Source organism: Sinohyriopsis cumingii, chromosome 10 (assembly GCF_028554795.1).
Source record: "Sinohyriopsis cumingii isolate HCF-2022 chromosome 10, ASM2855479v2, whole genome shotgun sequence".
NCBI classification, from domain to species: domain Eukaryota; kingdom Metazoa; phylum Mollusca; class Bivalvia; order Unionida; family Unionidae; genus Sinohyriopsis; species Sinohyriopsis cumingii.
This window is the reverse complement of record NC_142970.1, coordinates 74163959-74181643: the sequence shown is the minus strand read 5'-3', so window position 1 is coordinate 74181643 and position 17685 is coordinate 74163959. Positions and strand designations below refer to the sequence as shown.

The 17685-nt window shown below is 32.2% G+C and overlaps 1 protein-coding gene across 1 annotated transcript in view; it reads left to right on the top strand.

Annotated features, from left to right (window-relative positions):
• Positions 1 to 332: 332 nt before the first annotated feature.
• The window catches only part of LOC149790393 (dynein axonemal heavy chain 7-like), a 184759-nt gene continuing 167406 nt past the window's right edge, over positions 333 to 17685 (top strand). Inside the window, exons 1-7 of the mRNA XM_089972442.1 lie at positions 333 to 487; positions 3186 to 3381; positions 6170 to 6302; positions 6861 to 6963; positions 12930 to 13034; positions 14995 to 15073; positions 17150 to 17348. Coding sequence (XP_089828568.1) covers positions 473 to 487; positions 3186 to 3381; positions 6170 to 6302; positions 6861 to 6963; positions 12930 to 13034; positions 14995 to 15073; positions 17150 to 17348 — 830 coding nt within the window. The 5' untranslated portion in view covers positions 333 to 472. The remainder of the gene's footprint in view (positions 488 to 3185; positions 3382 to 6169; positions 6303 to 6860; positions 6964 to 12929; positions 13035 to 14994; positions 15074 to 17149; positions 17349 to 17685) is intronic.

Sequence of the window (17685 nt, the reverse complement as noted above, 5' to 3'; positions counted from 1 at the left end):
ATGTAGTCCGCAATCCCATAATGCCTAAATAAATACTTTTTTCGGCGAGAACAGGTGCTCGTGCACGTTGAATGAATTCCGAATGAGTTTTTGATTGGTTTATGCTCATTCCTCGGTTATTTATAAACTGTGAATATTTTACTCACATCCAATATCTTAATCAGTCAAAATTTTAAATATTGAAATTTATTACTAGTATTTTTTACATTTTATTTTCATATAGAGTATAGTTTTAAAAATAAATAGAAGTTTGTGATATGTTTAATAAATGTTTCAAATATAACTATCAAGCACCAAATCTCTTAGCAACAAGGAAGCGTAAATTGCGCCATCTTACTTGCTTTGCAGTTTGAACTGACTGATAGGTTGTTGTACGGCCACAGTCAGTTGTTTTCGTTTTTTAATTTTATTTGTTCTTTAAATTTTATTTGAGGATTCCATTGTTTCGTATTACAAGGAGGCATCAACAAATATGGCTGATATTCAGGTAGCACGCACTTTTTTGATGTTGTTTGATGTGTACAATAGAAGTTGAATCATGAATCTTATGAATCGCAAACCATTTTGGTAAACATCCAAGTTTTCAGTCTACTCGCTCATATTTCCAAATATATGTTCATGCCGCTGTTATACTGTTCATGTGTGCAAGTCTAATGATAAAATTTTATCATCGTGTTGTCTACGTAGCAGAGTGTGTAAATATGTGATGGCAAAGATATTCTGCATGACCACCTATATTGCTTGCTGGTAACGCTGTCATGTGGGTTTAGTTTATATTTAAAATATAAGCTAAAATAATTTTATGATAAACGAAATCCAAGGAAGCAGTGTTTGCTAATATGGAATCGTATGTTTTGAGCAGTTGCATTATACTGGTTCTCATACCTTTTTTTTGTTTGGATTTTTTTGTGTGGGCTGTGCTCGAGTTTGGAAAATCGCAGCCGGCTAGTGAAGTGAGTAGTTGCTGTTGTATAGCATATTGATTTTCATTTTTCTGAATCAGAAATTTGAACAGCAATCGTTACTAGCTTATTGATTTTCATTTTTCTGGATCAGAAATTTGAACAGCAATCCTTATAAGTGTACTATAAAGTTATTCAATACACAGACTAGCAGGTGACTGATTGAGGAAAGATCATATAAAATATGAATACATGATATCAAACATTGATTTAAAACAAAATTATTGAGCAAGAAATGTAAAATTGGTAATTTCCTTCACAGTGTAATAGACATTAATGAAATTTCCAAAACATTTTGATGTTTTCAATTTGTGAAAAGATGTAACTTTTAAAACTTATTATGGAATCCTTTTTAAGCTATAAAGGCAAGTCATCTTTAGTGAAGTGTTCTTTAGAAAATGGACTTGTAACAAATCTCTTGGGCATCATGATATTGTTAGTCAGTGCATTGTATACACATAACATTTTACAAACTAATTTATCATTCAGCTTTTATTCTTCCATATATTTTTCATCCATTTACAGGGCAAAATTTGTTACAGATATGTGTGTAGAAGGTTTGTTTGGGGTAATATTTGTAAGTTAAAAACTGCACAATATTCCCAACAAAGTTCAATAATTCTGTTATAACAAATGTCAGCTTATCATATTGATATGCATATGAAAGGATGCAAACTTTTCATGTAGCTAATCTGCAATTTTCTTGTTTACTTCAGTAATGATTCTGATTCTGTTTGATGCTCCAACAATCAAATCTGACATGGCTAGAGACTTTCAGGCACTCCATTAAGCATACATAAAACTAATCTATCAAATATTAGATAATGAAGCAAACCATTCTTCAGTTTTGGGAAATTGTAGGGTAAATGAGACAGATAGAGTCAGATGCCAAGTTTGCTGAGCCTTATTTTGTTTGACAGAGATATGCAAACTCCCATGGTAATCATTATAAATCAACTGTTTTTTTAAATGTATATATTTAGTTTTTAGCAATTATTAAATTTGTATTTTGCCAATGACAATTACACATAATTCTTTGGTTTCAAAAGCAAAGCTACAGATGAGCATGATTCTCATGGAATAAATCATGGAATAGGACAGTCTCACATGCCAAGAACCAAAAATATAATGGAACAGTATTAGTTTTATACACATGGTGATAGAAAAATGCAATGACAACCGAAGGAACCACAGGTCCAGAAATTTAGGATTTTGATCATAAACCAGCCATGGAAAAATCAGTTAATGATTGTTTAAGACAAAAGTGAATATCACATACATTGCTGTGTTGCTTAAATATGAAATGAAACAAAATGTGAATGGAATATGTTACTTTATTTCTTATTCCAATGTCTTAAAAAATATTTGATATGAAATCAAATTAAGCTAATTAAACAATTAATATATGTCAAAAAGCAGTGCCATCTCTTCTTTGATTCATTCTTGCTGCACACAAAATTGAAGAATGTCAACGTGGATCCTTTGAGAATTATTATAGTTGTAACATGACAAACAATAACAATTATCTCAGTTATAAGAAGCTTTAATTTTTTTTTTGATTTGTTATAAAGCCAGAAAAGAAAAATATATGTGGTTCTGGTTACATTGAAGAAAATAACAATTAGAGTAGGTAGGAAGGTATGTTTGTAATTTTCTTTCTTTCTTGTTTTTCTAGGCTGATTTAAATACAGTATAAACTAGAAAACAAGGCTTGTTTGCATCTTGAATTAAACTTTGATTGCAGTGTTTTAGTTGGTTTTTCAAAAACAACAATTTCAAATTAATTTTGTTTTTTTTTCCAAAACAAATATATGGCCGGCAAGAAAAAAGCAGAGTAGGTCTAATAACTAGAACCACACGTTTTTGGTATTTGGTCTAATTTGAAATATTTCACAATTAATGAACATTAGCAACTATATTGTTGACACAACACGTTCTGAATTATTGTTTGGGAAAAATGTATCATTATTGGGACTCCTGATTTTAGAGCTAGGACTGCAAACATTAATTCCCATGAAAGAAGTCCTGGATTGCAACTTTCAAAATCCTGTGGAAAACCCTGGGAAGGTAAATACTGAAGAAGGGAACTAACTTATTAATTACTGTAGCCTAGTCTTTTATAGAATTAGTATTATGCACCGGGTAAGTAACATTGTCACTAGTTTAAGCATTAGATGCACAAGTTTCACAAAGAACTTATTAAACTTTTATTTACATTTACAGCCATCTCCCAGAGCAGCTGGGGGAGGAAGTAAAGGTAAAGGGACCAGTGATCCAATCCATTTCCTACCCGTTCTTCCTTCAAAGCGTTCCAAACCTGCATGGCAACAGAATCCACCCTCATTCATTTTATCTGGAAAATCCACAGAAAATGGAGATAAAGACAATGGAATTGATCTAGTTGGGGAACTTACTTCAAGTAAGTTTGAATTGGACTGATTATGCTCTCACATTTTGCTACAGAGCATCTGTTTTAATGAATATCTGTCTCAAGAGAGATGACAGTATTATTACATTTCTGGTATTAAATTTACTATTATATATATATATATATATATATATATATATATATATATATATATATATATATGCCTTCTTTTTACTTAGGCAACTTTTTCTGTACTTTTAATGCAGTAATGCCATCTCTGCAATTGTTTAGTATCTTTTAAATGATCATTTGTCTTCAGATACCACCTTTTTTATCCTCGTCCTCCATGTAGTAGTTATTAAGACATAAAAGAAAGAGGCACTGTGTTCACATTTAGACACATATGGATTGTACTTCATCAAGGTATCATGCACAGTGACAGTATTTTTTAAGTTTGTTTCCAGCAATGTTAAAATTTCAATAAAGTTGACATCTTAAGCAAATTAAAAATGAAAAAATGTTAGCAATTTATGCAAAAACATGCATTTTTTTAAATGTTTTAATTACATGTGCAGTATGTTAAGGCTATAGGCTTGGCAGTTTGAATGGACTGAGGGGAAATGGTTTATGAAAGATGAAAATGATGCCCTACTATGTGATCTAGCAGTATCACTGTAAGGGCCTTCTTTTAAATTGGGTTCTTCTTCATTTCATTTATGGGTTCCTTTATCCATCTTCCATTAGGCATATTTACATACTTCTTACTTGGCAGACAAGTGACAAGTCATTTGGCAATGAACCAGTCATTTAACTGTGAGGCATGATACCAATTTGGTCTTGTGATTGATATCTTGCACCTAATGATCATTGTTGGCAAACTGTTGATATTTGGAATGAACACAGCATTTATTGATTGCTTTGTCATTCTTCAGTCACTGCATACTGTGTACCATTCATGATAAGCTTTGTACTCAGTTGATAAGCTTTGTACTCAGTTTGCACAGCTACTCATTAGCTGCTAATTTTAACATCTTGAGTTTTAAGTAATAACTTCAGGCTTATAGTTTATAGTCTTTTGTCATGAACGGTAAGGTGTAAATAGATCATTTCTTTGCATGTACGCAAACTACCATATATATACTCACATATATGTCTATGTCTGACCACAAATCACATAAATCAATGTCTGTTGTTGCATTTTGCACCAGCAGATCCATGCAGTTTGTTTGGTCTATTAATCAGTAGAGCAAACATGATAGACCCTGATCTGTCTGTACATTATGTGACAGCAAATCCGGGTCTTTGTTTGCAATTAGACTAAACTTGTATGTGTGTATATATGTATATATATATATATATATATATATATATATATATATATATATATATATATATATATATATATATATGGTATTTTCTCATAAAATTAAAATATGTGTGTGTGTGATTTGGATTCTTAATATGGCTTTAGTGATTTTTCAGTCATATCGCTACAAAGACTGCAGTGTGGCAGTTTATAGTAATGTCCAGCACTGGATCATTATGCCACAGACATGTAGCATCATATCCCACCCAGTTACATTATCCTGACACCAGGATGACTAGTCCTAGCACTAACCTCTTATTGCTGAGTGCCAAGCAAAGCAGCTGCTAGTTCCATTTTTATAAGTCTATGGTATGACTTGGCTGGGGTTCTAACCTGCATTCGAGGTGGATACTCCAACCACTTAGGCCACTGGAGCGGTTGTTAAAGCAAATACAAACAGATATACAATATAAATTGATAAAACCAATACAGCAGACACATCCATGTAAAAACACCTTCTCATAAAAGACAACATTCATAGGCCATTTAATCTTCATCTCAGTACGATGGATAGAAGTCTGAAAATGTCAATTGTTGTGGTCCTTTGAGTGCAATATTCACTGGGTTTTTGTTTGTATTTTACATGATCGACTGTTGTAATTAAGTATAGTGGCTTTATGTATACATGCTAAAGCTGTACATGAGAATTTAATATATTGGTATTTTACTTCTGGTTTGGAACTAATTGTATATTTTAAAAGTGTGAGGGGATATTTTGTAAAAACAAATTTTAGTCAAAAAGACATTAATCATGCATTTTATATTACATCAAAACCAACTTAATGACTTGAACTAAATCTGGAGGCCATCAAATATTTGGCTCCGTTTGAGTGAGTGTTTCTCCAGATTTTTAAGTACTATTATTTCAGTTGTTGCAATAGTTTATTTTATAATGACCAAATGTACCACCATGAAACAGTTTCTATACTTAGGGAAGGAGCAGTGTGCTGACAACTTGGGACGAGATGCATCGGATAATGTTTTGCATTAGTTTAACACATTTAAAAAATTTATTTATTTTTAGTCCATGTTTGCATGCAATACACAAATATGCTGATTATCGAAAACAATATATATATACAGTATTATAAAATTAATCATTTTGGAATAATAGTCAGCATCCTCTGCCCTTGTTCCCCACATGTGATGATTTTCATCTCATTTCTTTTAAGTGCACCTAACTGACCATTGCCCTTTACAAAGATTGATTTTAATTAATGTACAAGTGCCCTTTAAAAGATCATTTTGAATATTATATTTAGATTTGTTAGAGAGAAATGTCAATAGTCATCACGTGAGAGAACTGTCAACAGTCATCATCTGCTTCATCTTTAAGCCAACCATTTAAATTTACTATCTGGAGTTCTCTAAACCAATTTTGTGCATATTTTCTGTACTCAACCTAACTGACAAAGAGCCTTTATCTTTATGATGAAGCTATTAGAATATCAACGACTTTTAATTATTTTTTAGGAGAACCCAAGAGGAGAAAGCCAAATCAGCTCAAACCTTTAGACAAGCAGAATGGAACCTCAGATGTCAGTCAATTTCAGCAACCCAAGAAAGACAGAGAGAACTTCCGCAAGACTCTTGTTGACATCATCATGTAAGAAATTGACATCAATTTTGATTCCTCTAATGTCCTGTTTTGTCCTCATTGTTCTTTTTTTTTTCTCCTTCATTTTTGTTACAAAGCACAATTTAAATTTGGAAATGAATAGTACTGGCTTTTAATTTTCTAAATATAACAGCTGGTTCAAGAGATGGCATGTATAATAAGGATTGTTCGTTTAAACACACATGATACCCAAGTTTTTAATAAATTCCAAGTATTTATTTCTCAAGGGGTTCATATAATAAAATAATGCAAAATTGTAAATTGCATGTAATGGTGGTTATTCCAAGTTGAATGTGCCTTCCCCGGGTTGCAAGTATGTTTTACTGGAACAGCCTTTAGAATGATTCCATTCTGTGAAATGATTGGAGTGTATAAAGATTTTCTATTTATTCTGGCACAAATACTGCAACCAGTTCATAGAGTAACTTCCAACAGCATGGGTTTATCCAAGTTGTAAGACCATGGACAAGTGATGGCATGCATTGTAAGTTGAGTCTTTTTTTTAAAATAACAATTTTAACATTTTTTTCCACCGTTTCCTTGCAGGCAAGAGGAGGGTATGCCTCACAGTTCCATAGCCTCTCTGAATGCTGACCCATTGCAGTCCTCCAGAGCTGGATCTCCAACTACTGCTGAAAAAGACATCCTGGTTTGTGATTGATTTTTTTTTTATCATGACATGCCATCAGACTTAGGGATCTAGAGTTGACCAGTTGTGAACTCCTGAATGTCATGATTGGAGTGTGTTTGTCTTGAATGATGTAATAATAGGAGACATGTACTAGACCCAATATGCCCTCCTGAATGATATCTTAAATTGAGACATAGACTAGACCTAGTGTGCCCTCCACAATGTCATATTGGGTATGTAGAATAGACCCAATGTACCTCCACAATGTCAAAATGGGGGATATAGACAACCCAGTCTGTCCTCCAGAATGTTTAAATGGGGGACATAGACTAGACCTAGTGTGCCCTCCACAATGTCATATTAGGTATGTAGACTAGGCCCAGTGTAACCTCCACAATGTTGAAATGGGGGATGTATACTAGACCCATTGTGCCCTCCAGAATGTGAAAATGAGGGATATAGACTGGACCCAGTCGGCCCTCCAGAATATCAAAATGGGGGATATAGACAAGACCCAATTTGCCCTCCAGAATGTCAAAATGGGGCTAGCCCCAGTGTGCCTCCAGAATATCATAATTGGGGATCTAGACTAGACCCATTGTGTCCTCCAGAATGTTATAACAGGTGACCAGTGGTGGCAGCCTGTTTGCTGTGCAATGTGTGACATGATTATGCTCAAACTGGAATGGTCTTTGCTTTAGTTGTTAGAGAAGACAGCAGTTTGTCTTTCTTTTGATATTGTATTTTAACCTCTTTTTTACAGTTATCTTGGTTTTTATATTTCATTTTGGAGATTTTTTTAAAAAACATCTTTATTTTGTATCTTGTGTCATTTGTTGCATATTTACTTTTGGTTTGAGGAGTTTGTCAAGGGTGTGACCAATTTAAATTTTAATATACTGAAGTGATACATTTTGTGTCAACAATATTATGAAATTATTGCAGTGGGGCATGATATGTATTTGATGACAAGATCCACTCTGAGATGATGCCTTCGTAAGCTGCTTCCAGCATTGCTTGTTAATAGTTTATCACATGATAGATATAGTCGTATGAGGTAGTCAGTTCATTGGCTGTTTACATTGGCAGGGATCTAGTAAAAATTTCATTTCAAACTATGTAATATGATTTCTTTTTATATATGGAGTGATGATACAACATTATGAGAGATGTATTATTACTAGTTAAACTTTTAATTCTGTTTTAATTAACTAATCAAAATTGCCTTTCACTAAGGGTGAACACTTTGAATTTTGGTCAAATGAAGTTACACATTTACTAATGTCATATGGTGTGGAAAAAAAGTGGCTTAACTAAGGGTTGTGTGATGAAACGTTTTTTCAAAAATTGTATTCAGAGCTGTTGAGTTTTTTTACTGCAAAATGTTTTCTGCTGTCAGTATTACATTTATAGTTTGAACACTTCATGTAGTATTTACAGTGAGAGTTGGAACACATGTAGTATTTACAATGATAGTTGGAACATTTCATGATACAGTGATAGTTGGAATACGTCATGTAGTATTTGTAGTATTTACAATGATAGTTGGAACACTTCATGTAGTATTTACAGTGAGAGTTGGAACACTTCATGTAGTATTTACAATGATAGTTGGAACACTTCATGTAGTATTTACAGTGAGAGTTGGAACACTTCATGTAGTATTTACAATGATAGTTGGAACACTTCATGTAGTATTTACAATGATGGTTGGAACACTTCATGTAGTATTTACAGTGAGAGTTGGAACACATGTAGTATTTACAATGATAGTTGGAACACTTCATGTAGTATTTACAATGATAGTTGGAACACTTCATGTAGTATTTACAGTGAGAGTTGGAACACTTCATGTAGTATTTACAATGATAGTTGGAACACTTCATGTAGTATTTACAATGATAGTTGGAACACTTCATGTAGTATTTACAGTGAGAGTTGGAACACTTCATGTAGTATTTACAATGATAGTTGGAACACTTCATGTAGTATTTACAATGATAGTTGGAACAATTCATGTAGTATTTACAATGATGGTTGGAACACTTCATGTAGTATTTACAGTGAGAGTTGGAACACATGTAGTATTTACAATGATAGTTGGAACATTTCATGATACAGTGATAGTTGGAATATGTCATGTAGTATTTGTAGTATTTACAATGATGGTTGGAACACTTCTTGTAGTATTTACAGTGATAGTTGAATTACATCATGTAGTATTTGCAGTGATAGAACACTTCATGCAACATTTATAATGATAGTTGGAATACTTGATGTAGTATTTACAATGATAGTTGGAACACTTCTTGTAGTATCTACAATTATAGTTGGAACACTTCCTGTATTATTTACTGTGATAGTTAGAACACTTAATGTAGTATTAACAGTGATAGTTGCAACACTTCATGTAGTATTTACAGTGAGAGTTGGAATACATCATGTAGTATTTGCAGTGATATAACACTTCATGCAGCATTTTCAGTGAAAGTTAGAACACTGTATGTGACATTTATAAGGATAGTTGGAATACTTGATGTTGTATTTACAACGATAGTTGGAACACTTCATGTAGTATTTACAGTGATTGTTGTAACACTTCATGTAGTATTTACAGTGATAGTTGGAACACTTCATGTAGTATTTACAGTGATAGTTGTAACACTTCATGTAGTATTTACAGTGATAGTTGGAACACTTCATGTAGTATTTACAGTGATAGTTGTAACACTTCATGTAGTATTTACAGTGATAGTTGTAACACTTCATGTAGTATTTACAGTGATAGTTGTAACACTTCATGTAGTATTTACAGTGATAGTTGTAACACTTCATGTAGTATTTACAGTGATTGTTGTAACACTTCATGTAGTATTTACAGTGATTGTTGGAACACTTCATGTAGTATTTACAGTGATAGTTGGAACACTTCATGTAGTATTTACAGTGATAGTTGGAACACTTCATGTAGTATTTACAATGATAGTTGGAACACTTCATGTAGTATTTACATTGATAGTTGGAATACTTCATATAGTATTTATAATGATAGTTGGAACACTTCATGTAGTATTTACATTGAGAGTTGGAACACTTCATGTAGTATTTACAGTGATAGTTGTAACACTTCATGTAGTATTTACAGTGATAGTTGGAACACTTCATGTAGTATTTACAATGATAGTTGTAACACTTCATGTAGTATTTACAGTGATTGTTGTAACACTTCATGTAGTATTTACAATGATAGTTGGAACACTTCATGTAGTATTTACAGTGATAGTTGGAACACTTCATGTAGTATTTACAGTGATAGTTGGAACACTTCATGTAGTATTTACAGTGATAGTTGTAACACTTCATGTAGTATTTACAATGATAGTTGGAACACTTCATGTAGTATTTACAGTGATTGTTGTAACACTTCATGTAGTATTTACAGTGATAGTTGTAACACTTCATGTAGTATTTACAATGATAGTTGTAACACTTCATGTAGTATTTACAGTGATAGTTGTAACACATCATGTAGTATTTACAATGATAGTTGGAACACTTCATGTAGTATTTACAGTGATAGTTGTAACACTTCATGTAGTATTTACAATGATAGTTGTAACACTTCATGTAGTATTTACAATGATAGTTGTAACACTTCATGTAGTATTTACAATGATAGTTGTAACACTTCATGTAGTATTTACAATGATAGTTGGAACACTTCATGTAGTATTTACAATGATAGTTGTAACACTTCATGTAGTATTTACAGTGATAGTTGTAACACTTCATGTAGTATTTACAATGATAGTTGGAACACTTCATGTAGTATTTACAGTGATAGTTGTAACACTTCATGTAGTATTTACAATGATAGTTGGAACACTTCATGTAGTATTTACAATGATAGTTGTAACACTTCATGTAGTATTTACAATGATAGTTGTAACACTTCATGTAGTATTTACAATGATAGTTGGAACACTTCATGTAGTATTTACAGTGATAGTTGGAACACTTCATGTAGTATTTACAATGATAGTTGTAACACTTCATGTAGTATTTACAGTGATAGTTGTAACACTTCATGTAGTATTTACAATGATAGTTGGAACACTTCATGTAGTATTTACAGTGATAGTTGTAACACTTCATGTAGTATTTACAATGATAGTTGGAACACTTCATGTAGTATTTACAATGATAGTTGTAACACTTCATGTAGTATTTACAATGATAGTTGGAACACTTCATGTAGTATTTACAATGATAGTTGGAACACTTCATGTAGTATTTACAGTGATTGTTGTAACACTTCATGTAGTATTTACAGTGATAGTTGGAACACTTCATGTAGTATTTACAGTGATTGTTGTAACACTTCATGTAGTATTTACAGTGATAGTTGGAACACTTCCTATAGTATTTACAATGATAGTTGGAACACTTCATGTAGTATTTACAGTGATTGTTGGAACACTTCATGTAGTATTTACAGTGATAGTTGGAACACTTCATGTAGTATTTACAGTGATTGTTGTAACACTTCATGTAGTATTTACAGTGATTGTTGTAACACTTCATGTAGTATTTACAATGATAGTTGGAACACTTCATGTAGTATTTACAGTGATAGTTGGAACACTTCATGTAGTATTTACAATGATAGTTGTAACACTTCATGTAGTATTTACAGTGATAGTTGTAACACTTCATGTAGTATTTACAATGATAGTTGGAACACTTCATGTAGTATTTACAGTGATAGTTGGAACACTTCATGTAGTATTTACAGTGATAGTTGGAACACTTCATGTAGTATTTACAATGATAGTTGGAACAATTCATATAGTATTTACAATGATAGTTGGAACAATTCATATAGTATTTACAATGATAGTTGGAACAATTCATATAGTATTTACAATGATAGTTGGAACACTTCATATAGTATTTACAGTGATAGTTGGAACACTTCATGTAGTATTTACAATGATAGTTGGAACAATTCATATAGTATTTACAATGATAGTTGGAACAATTCATATAGTATTTACAATGATAGTTGGAACAATTCATATAGTATTTACAATGATAGTTGGAACACTTCGTATAGTATTTATAAGGATAGTTGGAACACTTCATATAGTATTTACAATGATAGTTGGAACACTTCATATAGTATTTACAATGATAGTTGGAACAATTCATTTAGCATTTACATTTATAGTTGGAATGCATCATGTACTTTTTACAAAGCATGTTCATAGCTGGAAAATTCTCTTTATTTTATAATTTAGATAGATTTAAAATCATTCTCTATATACAACAATCATGTCCATTCTGTACTGATATTAAAAACAAATATAAAATTGTTGTTAAATGTCACTGTAAACCAATTTCAGCAGATTTAAATTCATTCGAAACTGTTTACATTGATTCTAATTTTTACTAGTTTTACCGCTTTTTGCAAACATCCAGTAATGCTTATAATGCCTTGCATAATTTTGCTCTGAGTAATGTATACCACATTATTATAATGTGTATTTACCAGATGTGAATGTATTAATATGATTTGATTCGGTAGCCATTGTTACAAGAATAAAAAATGTGTTATAATTAGCATGTGTACTCACTTATAAGACAAGTTCAACTGCAGACAACATAGATCCTGATCTGCCATCACATATTGCACCAGCAGAACAAGGTCTAAGTTTTTTGTTGTTCTGATGACTCCTAGCAAACTTCACTCGTATCTGCAATTCCATAATGTGCTGGCAGATCTGGGTCTGTGCAGTTTGCAGTTGGACTTGACTTAAAAGCAAGTATAGATGGTACTATTTAGCTTTCTTTGTGCCAATGTTTACCTGCACAAACAAGGTGCATTTTACTTGCAAGTGTGTGCCCATGTATTTTGAATATTAATCTATTAAATTTTCTTTTAATTTTTTAAGTGGACATGTTGTTTTTGTTTTTATTTACAGAGATACTATTACTACATACATCATGGAATTGACACAGAACATGTAGCACCAATGGAAGACTCCTGGCTGGAAAATGTCCTTGCGCTTGTGTCTGAGAGACTAAAGGTATATTTAACTAAACCCTTTTAAATGGGTCCAGTTTAAGTTCACCTGACCATAATACCTGGTGAGATTATGGTATGGCCCTGCATCCCTCCTATGTCATGCATCCATCAGTAATTGCCATTTAAAGTTGTTGTTTTTCAGCACACAATAGGCTATACATGGCAGCCAGTATTAATGGTGGAAGAAGAACCAGGGGAAACCCCCAGGAAAGAACCACCGACCCATGAGAAGCTTCTGGCAAGCTCTCTCACATACCTGCATTGGGTGAAGCTGAGACTCAAACCGGTGCAGACAGGTGAGATGGCAGTGATCCGTAATGGAGAGCGCTTTAGACCATTCGGCCACTCGGGGCCCCTTGCCATTTAAAACAGTCTTTTCAGAAACCACTGGAGCATTTGGACTAAATTTACTGACTAAAATCCTGGCATGACATACTTTAATATTTGTTAAATGATGCCAGTCTGCCATTAATATGAAATGTGATTACTGTTACAAAAGATATTAAAGAATTTTAATATAAATTCTTTGCAAAAACTGCTCAACATAATTTAATCATATTTGACAGAAAACATCCTGGCATAAAGACATTTCAGTTCATTCTAAATGGTGCAGATCTGCTGTCAGATATATTGCAAATGGACTTCTCCAGAACTACTGCATAGAATTTTACAAGCCTTATTAGAAATGAAGACCCTTTTAAATGATATTGATCCGTCATCAGGTATGGCCGCCATTGCAAAACATTGGAAAAAATCTAAATGACTTCATAAACAGTGCTTATCTGATTTTACCAAATTTGACAAAAAGCATCCTGACATACAGGGCTTGTAAGTGCCAGTCCACCACTAAAAGTAGAAAATCATTTACACAACTTTATCTGACCCCCCCCCCCCAAAACACCTGGTAAACAGAATTTGACCAGCTTGATACAGACCATCCAGACTACGGGTGTCTTTCAAAATTGGACCAATGATGCTGATGCACCCTCAAATATGGATGAAGATAGAAAAAGTAGAGAAACCTTCAAACAATTGTTTTCATAAACATATGCTATCAACAGAAATGGAAGAATTGGCTGCTCAACAGATGTCAACAAAGTGAGCAAAATTTCAGACCCACTCAGGTCTCTTGTTTGTCATGATAAAGTTGCTGTGTATGAGAGTTAGGGACTGAGAGAGTAAGTAAGCAAGTAAAGTCAATACAAGTTAATTTAAAGTAAATATTTAATTGTTTCATTAAATATCAGCCAAATTTGTTATATAATGAAGTAAGATGGCTCATTGGAAAACGCCTCAAATGTTTTAAAATGCCAGTCTTCCCATAATTTTACAGAGGCTTGAAATAATTTGTCCCGTAAGTTATAATAATTTAACATTCATATACAATCGTCCCATCATTTAAAAGAATGAAAAGCTCCATCATATAGTGCATGATTTCAGCTCATGTGTAAGGTTTCATTCAAGAACTTTTTCAGCCAATCAGAAATTAGTTTACAAAAGTGAGTTATGTGCCATTGATTGAATATAAAGCATTTGCTATAGACTTTTATTTTCTGATAGCATTGTATTCTTGAAATTCCTTGAGCATAACATAAATTAAGCTTAAGAGTTAATTATCCCAAACAAAATGTAATGTGTGGAGCAATTAAGCATGGAAGGTGAAGATAACTTTTTATTCATGCCCAAGTTTTGGTAAAATAACAGAATCTCAAAACTTATTAGCTTTAGCTTGAGCCTTTAATTTGAGTTATACATATTAAAGGATTTCACCAACATAATCTTATGCCAGCTTAGTATCAAATCCATTGATATTTGACTGCATAAAATTTAAGCCTGCCTTTTTTATATTAGCAGTCAGATAAGCCAAAACTCAGTTTTAATTTATATAGATTTGTCATTAAAATTGTGACCAAATTTGATATCCAGCCAATATGAACTTGTAAAAATGTTTTCTTTTACAGGATGGTCATTTGGAGACAATAGACAACTTGTCTGATGAGATGAGAGAAGACTACCTTCTCAGTGTAAAGAAAGCCATAGGTAAGTAATCTCAAAGTGTTAGTGTCATATATATTCCCCTTATTAAGTCAAGACCAACTGCAAACAACATGGACCCTAATCTGCTGTGACAGTCACATAATGCACTGGCAGATCAGGGTCTGTTTCTGTTGTACTGATTACTTCTAACAAACTGCATAGATTCATATCAGCCAGCGCACTATATGATAGCAGAATCTAGGTCCATGTTGTTTGCAGTTGGACTTGACTCGTAAGCATGTACATATGACACAAAACGATATAGCCAAGAATAGTAGCATTTCAGAATAGAATTGCTTGTTAGAAAACTTAGATAATACATGTACTATTCTGATAGGAATCAAAGTTCCTTAGAAATGTTTTGCAAGTCCTTACAGATATGACTTGTACCCTGTTTCTATTTTAAAAAAATTGTCATTATTTTTAGAGATGAACTAGTTATTGATACATGGGTATATGTAGTAATGACTCACATATATTAGCATTGATCTACATTTCCTCTTGAATTTCATGCCATTTGAATAAAAATATTTAAAATGGGGGTGGGGTTTACCTTGCCGAATAACACAAGTCTAATGTTTTTAAGGCCAATATTCATTGTTCTCCTAAGTTAGATTTATTGTGAAAAAATTGGAAGGGTATATCAGCATAACCATTATGTTGCACTTTGTTTAATTCAAAGGATTCATGAATTTGAGGTAACTGTTCTATGTTCAACTTACATGACATTTTTGGCTTTACAGTTACAATAATTATACACTGTAGTAATGTAATTGTTAATCAGTATTTCCATTGGGATTTGAAACTGAAGGGTCATTGATTCCTGGACTGAAATCTCCAAAAGTCAAAATGTGAGGACTAAGAGTCAAAATCAGTGTGGATGTCCTTAAAATAGTTAATTTTTGTATTTTGATTATTACAAAATTATGCCATTGATGTGATTGTTATATAATGATGCCATATATGTGATTATTACATATGATGACATTTATGTGATTATTACATATGATGACATTTATGTGATTATTACATATGATGACATTTATGTGATTATTACATATGATGACATTTATGTGATTATTACATATGATGCCATTTATGTGATTATTACATATGATGACATTTATGTGATTATTACATAATGATGCCATTTATGTGATTGTTACATTATGATGTAATATATGTGATTGTTACATTATGATGCCATTTATGTGATTATTACATATGATGCCATTTATGTGATTGTTACATTATGATGCCATTTATGTGATCATTAAATATGATGCCATTTATATGATTATTATATTATGATGTAATTTATGTGATTAGTAAATTATGATGTAATTTATATGATTATTACATATGCCGTTTATGTGATTAATATATATGATGCCATTTATGTGATTATTACATTATTATTCAATTTATGTGATTAGTACATATGATGTAATTTGTGTGATTAGTATATTATGATGCCGTTGTTTTGTTTTTACTAATGTTATATTGTTTTAAACATTAAGAGTGATTGAACATAAAATGACGTAGTTGAGACTGATGTCTGTTGTTAAATAATGAAGAGTAACACAGTTGTAATAATAATAATTAACAGTCATGTCAAAGAAAATGATAAAGTTATGAAAAGTAAAGGAGCCTTTTCAAAATATTTAGCAATTTCTAAGGCCAGATGCAACTCTGCAGTACAGGCTTTTTGTTGCAAAAAACATGATATGATCTCAAAATTAAAATTCAGTCCCCAACACACCATTTTCTTTGTGTCCTTCATGAAAGGAATCTAGGATCATTAACCTTTGCAGATTTAATGAATCTATAAATACTGAAAGTTTTTTCATGTACTAAAAGTGACAGGCTTTTTTTCCCGTACTTTTAAAAAAATGTATATGACTATTTGGGGCTAGATATTCAGCTAAGACGATTACACATTAACCTTTACATTTTTCTGTGGTTTGAGTTTGCTTTGACTATAATCTTTGTCAAGGTATGATTTGTTTTAATTAAAGTTCAACACTTCAACAAGAGATTATCCTTACGGTGGGATTCATTGTATGTTTTACTTTGCAGTTGACTTTGTCCTGAGGGATCCGAGAGAGAAGGATGAAGATAAGAAGGTGAAACTTCTACCGCACAGGGAGGAGTTGGAGGTTGTTCCAAAACCGTGGCATAAATCATACCTTCAGAGTCTTGACTTGATGTCACAAAATCTTCATGTTACAAACCCCTGCATGCTGCAGGTCTTGGATTTGTGGCATGTCTCTTTTGGGTAAGTTTGTTATTCTAGTCACATTTTGATCTCGTTATTTGGATTTATTTATACATAGATCAGGGATTGTGGGTGGGGGTGGGGTATAGTTACGTCTTCAAAAAAGATTTTTTGCATATTATTCCAGATGAAGAGTAAGTTTTGCAATGTGGAAATAGTAAATAAACATTTATAACTTAAAAGAAGAAAAGCAGAATTACTAATTTTAGATAATTATTGACAATATTTTATAAATTTGATTGTTTCAAGTTCAGTGACATCTTTGATTTTATTATTGTAGTATTCTTCTTTTCTTATATTAAATGAATACTCCCATTTTGCATTTATTTTTATACAT